This window comes from Saccoglossus kowalevskii, chromosome 11, assembly GCF_978046115.1.
Source record: "Saccoglossus kowalevskii chromosome 11, keSacKowa6.1, whole genome shotgun sequence".
Taxonomy (NCBI): Eukaryota; Metazoa; Hemichordata; class Enteropneusta; family Harrimaniidae; genus Saccoglossus; species Saccoglossus kowalevskii.
Window position 1 is genome coordinate 1,441,816 of NC_140651.1, and position 7,962 is coordinate 1,449,777.

General features: G+C 35.9%; 1 protein-coding gene across 1 annotated transcript in view; it reads left to right on the top strand.

Annotated features, from left to right (window-relative positions):
- LOC102809432 (uncharacterized) overlaps positions 1–4,304 on the top strand; it is a 94,481-nt gene extending 90,177 nt beyond the window's left edge. The window contains exons 4-6 of the mRNA XM_085505560.1: positions 86–251; positions 3,732–3,846; positions 3,994–4,304. Of these exons, the coding sequence (XP_085361686.1) occupies positions 86–251; positions 3,732–3,846; positions 3,994–4,188 (476 nt within the window). The 3' untranslated portion in view covers positions 4,189–4,304. The remainder of the gene's footprint in view (positions 1–85; positions 252–3,731; positions 3,847–3,993) is intronic.
- The last annotated feature ends 3,658 nt before the right edge of the window (positions 4,305–7,962 follow it).

Consider the following 7,962-nt stretch of genomic DNA (forward strand, 5'->3'; position numbering starts at 1 on the left):
CATACGAATATACGCTAAATTTGTCTACGGTATCTGTATATCTTGCTCTGTTATTCTTATTTGTTGACGTTTAATGTTATTGTAGGTTGTGCTACTAGTTGTGGAACCAAAGCAAAAGAACTTGCCTGTGATATCCAAGCACATAGCTCCATCTATTTGTTGACAGTTAATCCATCAGGTGTTGATGACGGTGCCGATGCTGCATCAAATATCAGGGATACATGTAACGGTTGCATGGCCAAACGATCAAGGTAACACACCATATTTAATTTATATTATGAATCATTGTAAAATTAAAACAGTACAATATTGATAAACGTACTTTTATTTATACAAGTTGTAGTTTGGGAGTAAAAAGATATACAAATATTCTGATGGCAATTTAACAAATACTATACAGCTCACTACAACTCATGGTTCTTTTCATGAACTTTTCAACGTTGGATGATATATTCGATTCGATCAAAAAGAATTTAATGCTTACTTGTATAGACGTTTTCCCATAATTAAACATTCACATTCTGTAACAATGCCAAAGCATGACAGTTCCTCAGTGCGTATATAACGTGAATTAGTAGATTTTTGTAATCGCTATATGTAACAACGCTATATCTCCGAATGGTTTGCTAGGTACACATGAACTAATCAAAATACGTCTCATAGAGGAGCTTATACTGTATATGATTTTTGTTCATATATTTGCATATTGTTGAAGTTTTCTGATTATTGATATTATCATATAAAATATCGTATTTAAATTAAATATGGCATAACAATATGACGTGATTAATAATCTACAGATGTATAAATAATGGATAAAGGCAACCTGGTAACTAAAACCATCAAAACAGCTATCATTCTCTATTCTTGTTTTATTTTGTTTAAATTGAACATTGATCAGATTAAGGTAGAGATGCAGTTTATTTGGCTTGCTTTTTAATTGAGTAATTAGACAATGAAGATGGTATTATATATCCAACATGTTATATATTTTCTGAAAGCTTATTATACAAACTTTGTAAAACTTGTCTTTATTTTGAATATCCAGAATGCGTTTTTAATTTTGGGTCAAAAATATGCTTTTTTGGACAAAAGTGGTTTAAAAAAAATTAGCTTAAAAACTTCAAGTCCGTTTGTGGGTAAAATTACATCACTGGATACCTTGGTATACTACTAATTCAAATGCGTCCACTCATCTCTCTAACGGCTTTCAAAGTCGCACAGCATGACCTCTAAGTTCACTCTTTTCTATTTTTGCATAATTTATATATCCATGTTAATTGCGGACTTGTTATTTTTGTTCCACTAGCTGTAATAAACTGTCCGGACGCATTTTGAAGGGGGGACACCTTGTCAATAATGTGTGAAAATTTCGAGGCAAATGGCCAAAGCGTCTATCAGCTATTTTAATTTAAAGCCCAAGAATTCACCAAAAATAGAAGACGAGAAAAAGGCTAATTTGCATATTTGCGCGTTAAACCGGGAATTACTGCTTTGTCTTACTTTGTCATACTTTCTAGACTATTGAAATTGAAAGTTAACGTATAGACATAGACATTTTATGTAAAATCGTTGGACCAGAACAACTGCTTTTGAATATATAAATCAGAAACACGTCATTCATACCAGTGTTTTGATGGGGTCGGTAAAAACACGTGGCAATGCCCAGTAAATATGACGTCATCTCATGAATTATTAAACAGGGGGCGGTCCTAGGAAGGTGACCTTTTATCACGATCAAAACATCATGGCTTCTCTTCGATGTATTTTCAATAAAAAATCTACGAGTATTTCAGAGCCTATGGTTTACCGTGAAGAGTACAAAGTGGGATATTAAATTATTTATCCTTGATGATTTGTATGTAGTATTGAGAACCAACTCCAGGAAGCGAACGCACAATAATGAATAATTGCGTAATCCTAGAATCGAAACGCGAGGCACAGAAGTTTTGTTCATCGTTTCCAATCCCATTTTTCCCACTGCAACATATTTGTTAAAAGAAATATTTGAATTCTGTTCGTTTTTTAAGGAGGCATTTTTTTATTTTTTCCGATTTTGGCAACGCCTTATTCAGGGATTTTCTAAGACAGTCGCAGACAATCAGCGCACAGATGTACGTACAAAACATGCTGTTATACTACCGGCGACGGTCGCCTGCAAGAAGAGAGCTCCAGCTCCTAACGTAAAAGTTTAAAAATTTCGACCGGTTTTAAATAATTTGTGTTGGAAATCTGACATGTTTTAAGAGTGCAAAATTAAGGTGCATTTTCGAGCGGTCGAATTTTTCTGAATAGAAATCGGCAAATGAAAAAAATGGGAGTGCTAAACAGTGTGCTTCGTTAGTTTAAAAAAATGGAATGTCCGCAAATTGACGTAAACTTCCCCATTTTTCACGGAAAAAGCAAAGGTCGTGGCCGAGTTGCAGGCTAAAAAAACTCAAAAATCAAAACAAAATCATCAATCAGTAAGTATTATGACAAGGAAAACAAAACATCAGACGTGGAGAGGCGGTCAGCGCGTCAAAAGAGTTGTTACCGTAATGTATCAAGTTACCTCTCTCTGTGATTTATTTTTCATTGAAATTATTTGGTTGTTTTCAATTAATTTTAGCGTACCTTTGCAATTTATCAGTTGCATTGTCAGTTGTTTGCTTCATTGAATTAAACGGAGTTCGTCCGGTTGCAAACAAAGCTGTCTCGCACCACCGAGCAAAACTTGCGAATGATCGAAGTACAGGTACCCATTGGACAAAAGATACACACAAGTTTGTATCTCCCCGACCCAGTGCAATATATCCGGTTAGAATCAATGCTCACGTGTCCCTTATTTGAGGGACCAGATTCTGCCGTAAATTCGGGATGGGATTTAGAAAATAAAATAAAATGGGACTTTTAAGGTGTATTTTGGTGTCATTTTCGGACATTTCAATCATTCCTGATGCCTAAAATAGAGTCTAAGTTTTACCGTAGTCATTGACGCACATTCAAGAGTATGATGTTTATTGTGACTAGCGTGAATGGGTCAGCTTCGTTTCGACTATGAGCAGTTATCACTGTAAACAATGTTAAATTATTCTTCACATACTCAGTTTATTGTTTGAGAACAATTATTTAAAAATAAAATCTCTCAGTCAATCAGAAACTCGGATTGATGCCTTCAGGGAAAGTCATGTTTGGACGCTCACATCGATTTGTTTTTCGTTCGGTGGGCTGATGCCTTCAGTGTAGCTTTTGCCTCTTCCGACATAGAAATCATCTGAATCTTCTTTCTACCTCTCTTTCTTTTCACACCACGCATAATGTAATGATAAAAATTAAGAAAAAAACGCTGAGGAAATATAATGTTTGGTTTGCTAGCGAGCGAGAACTGATTTGAGAATAATTGCACATGCGCGTGAATTGAATGAACTATGACCCGTACAATCTCGATTTGCATATTGTCAATCAAAGGTCTTGTTATTTGGTTACTCATGCAAATTAGGCAATTAGACATAAACATTGCCACGAGTGAGTGTTTTTTATTTTTAACCAGAAAATAAATAGCAATTTTAACGGTGTTCCAATAAGAATTCATTGGTAAAATATTCACAGAATGTTCTTTAGATAAAAATCTATATAAAAAACGATTTTTGATTGAAATTCACAAATAAAGTGCATCTCTACCTTAATGGACTTGAATGTTCTTTAATACATACACTTACTCATATATATTTATTTAAACATTTATTAAGCTACTCTTGCTCGTCTGGAACTGCACCTGGAGGATATGTTTGTTTGTCTGAGAGCGTGTTGGGATACATATTAGATGTGGGAAACAATGCTGCAAGTCCGAGCAATACAGTGCAAGTAAGCATGGCATATTTTATTAAGATTGAGGTGTTCTGAACATCTTCTGAGTTACTTCTAGCAATCATTTCCAATCACCAACCTTCATGCTTTTGGAAATTAATGACGACGCAATATCCTCAATAATTGTTTATTTTTCCTCAAAAGGTGAACTCAATTGCTGGTGCCTGCCATTCAACTACATCATACCATTATAGGGGGACAGCAGTCGACTTTCAAGTCAAAGCCAGTAGCCCATGGGAAACATATATGAATTTGTGCGCGGCAAACGGAGCTGTGGAAAATTTGGGTCCCGGTGACCCTGGACACAGCAGTCATACTCACTGTGCATTCTCATCCTAAGATGAATCCATACAACATCACTTACTTTATTCATGGTGATAATTCATGATAACTATTCGATGCAACTTTATTTCTGTCATCTAATTTGCAATAAACTTGATGAAGCAACTACAAAATTGATTTTCAATCTTGCCGTCATTTATGAGTGGATATCGTGAGTACTTTGTATTGGAAACAATCATTAATTATTTGGTGGGTACTTATTCAGTGAGCTATCATAACTATGTATTCTCTTAGTCATATTAAACATTTCCATAAGTGCTTAAATTATTACAGTTACACATAACCATAATAAGATCACGTGATTAAATATGGTAATTTGAAATTCCAGCCACATCTCCTGTCCGACGCATTTAATACTGCTATCAGGGGTAAATTCTCCTCTCTGGGGTTCTCCACACTTGCCAGGGCAGGGGGGGGGATCTCGTCTCGTCTCTCTATCGCGTCCCCTTGAGGTACGTATACGGGATCGGGAAAGTCACTTTAACTTTACAGTCAAATAAGACGCGCACAACGAAATACGTTTCAACTCTCGTCTTAGTCGGTCTTTCGAGAACTCTATAAGACACAGCGCCCTGGGGAAAAATCCCCAAGACTATCGCAAGGCTGACACAAGACTCGCCCGAGACTACGTCAAGACTCGTCCCAAGATTCTCCAGGACTGCGTCTGTTCTGGTGTACTCGCCAAGACCAACTCAAACTCTCTTTATTCATTTTCAAAACTCTAACCAATTACAAAACAGTAAAAAGACTCTAGGGCGTAACTTTCAATCATAAAGCCAATCACACTAAGTACTGAATACGTCATATATTTTGATTAATCGTTCACTACATTAATAACTACGGATACCAACTTTCAGAATTAATAGTCCGAATAGCGACGGTTATCTCGAAATTAGTTCCAAGTCACTGAGCCAAGTTCCGTCCAAAACTTCAAATAGGCCTAAACGATGACAGACATAACACAGCAATTCGCTAATAATCAGCTAATTAAGTCGATTAACAGATACGCAAAAACTAATTCATGACACTGCACTGGTTGCATTGGGGAATCTGTAACAGTGCTTCAGATATTACAGTCATGTATAATAAAGAGGTTACATGATAATATATATATATATATATATATATAAATTGGTTGCATATTCCTATTTGCAATAGTGTTTGAGATATTACAATTACATATATTAATTAGGTCACATTACCATATATGCTCATCTTATATAATATTTTTTGCCAATGACTTTTTTTACAATGGTTGCATGTATATTACAGTTATGAATATTAATGAGATCACATGACATTATATGGTAATCTTTTATGTTCGTCATATTAATTGTCACGTGCCTTCAATATAGCATTGGTTGAATCTTCCTGTATATAACAGTAACTGTGAGGGCGTTGATGCTTGAATGTTTTGGAAAAGTTAAATTACATGACTGCTAAGGATTATTTATGAATATCATCACAATACATTCTACGCAAAATAATCCTCAAAAAGTGGTAGAATTGAGATCTTCCGGTATTTTTACAAAACCCCCGTTACTAATCAAAAATTAGTTCCATTCATTTTGTGGAGTGGAACAAGTAGAATGTATACCTAACTTATCATGCCAAGTGGTGATATGTGATTACAGATGAGAGCAGTCTTCGCTAGCACTATTACACTGGTATGCAAGCATTTCTTATTCACCGAGTGTGTATGGAAATGAAGCAGATATACTAAACTTATAAAAATGGGAAGCAACTTGCTTTTGTAATCGACGGTTAGAAAAGTTCGTAATTTGTCTTACAAAGACCATACTTAAATTTCCACAAATTTAAATGAATTGATAATATGCTCTTAAATAAATAACAAGTTTGACAAGCAGTGTAAAAGAACTGCTATTGATTTAAATATTATAAACTGAAATATTCGGCCAGGCTCTGAGATAATTGTGACACACATCAAAATAGCATGATATCATATTCTTCACTAAGTAAGAGATGTCAATTGTATTGATTACACATGATATGTTGTATTATATTATAATGTTATAATATAGCATAATCACGCTTGTCACATCATAGATATCATTTCGGCAATTACTCATATGTATTTGCAGGCATCGTGTGGAAAGAAGTGTACTCTGAGCGTTTAATTGTAATTCTCGTGCTCTTAAACCTTATCTCAGGTAACCGGGATCGATACGTCCGCAAACCTTTCGACCAAGCAAAGACACACACAGATATAGAATCGTGTCGTCTTCTAGTCCCAGCGCCACGCGGAGAGCTGGCCAAGGCTGGCTCGCCTCCCGGAGAACTCCCCAAGACTCCCAACCTCATGGAGTACTCCCCCAGACAGACTAAGACTAGCTTTATTCACTTCTCAAAACTTTAACCTATCACATGGAAGTTATGGAAGTTTAAGAGCTTTAAGAGTTTAACACTTCATATATATTTGATTAATTGTCAGCTATATTAAAGACTATACATACCAAACTCTCAGGAATAACGGTCTGTCAGCAAAGTATATATATGTAATTCGTTCCAATCACTGACTCGACTACCACCTAGTACGTCGTATAAGCCTAATGATGACAGGGAAAGTGTTGAAAGATCTCAACCAGCACTTCACATGAAACCAGTTATCAAGTCGATATCTAGACACATGGAAACAATTCATGACAGTCAGTTCTTATGAGCTGACAGCAACATCAATTCAAGATGTTAGATAATGGTGATAAAAAAAACGTGGGGTTGTCACTTCAAAATGTTCAAGTAGAAAAAAACAAAAAAACAATCTAATTGCATACTAATATTGCGAAACTGGATTGTCTCTCTCCTGTATGATGCGTTGGCTGGTGTCACACATTGAAACCTGACGCTGCGTGGTTAATGGCAAGTTCAACATCTTCGTTTTAAAAACAAAACAAAGAAACTTTTCTCAAATTGAAAGGACGAATAATTAAAGGCGCTGAGCGTGAGGCAGTTAGGGGCGACTGACTGGCGACTGGTGAACAGTAAACACAGTATTCAGATCACACATAGCACATGTTAGTGAAACAATCGATTAATAAATTCATATTAAGAAGGTGAAACCAGTTGATATTTTGAGATCGTTATTCATATATTGATGCAAATGTATTAAAACAAATCTGGTACGTGTATACTGCTGTTTTGCAGTTATATTTTTTTTTTGCCGATCAAGGTAGAAAGAAGAAAAACTGCGATGACATACAATTATAAGAACTGGTGCACATGCATTTCAAAATTGTGGTTGGACACGTGATTCGGCGACCATATTGGTTTACTGTAGACGCGTGAATGAAAGGAACATCTAATTACCAACATCGTCAGCAAATAATAGAGTTTAAACCATTTAAGGAAATAATGGCCATAAAATATAATTAACGTCCCAATGTAAATGGCCAGCTCAAACCACGTGACATTGCGCGCGATTAATTGAAAATGTCGACCGTGAGACAGCAGGCTCGACCAGGACACTCGATCGTGTATGGCTTCGAAACCAGTCGGCCGCCGGCGGCGTCGAATAGATATTGTGTTTTGTTTAACGTGTATATTTCCTGTAACTCCAAGTTTGGTTAACTGATAATTAAAATTCGAGTTACTAAATTTGAATGAGTGGGCGTGGTTTCCAAAATATGGGCGTGGTCATTTCTGTAACTCGATGTTCGTAACTCGAACAATTCAGCATCTCATATCATCGATACAGTGTCACAACTCAATCCTTTGAATTTGCATTTTTCTAATGAAGCGGGTGTTAACAACACT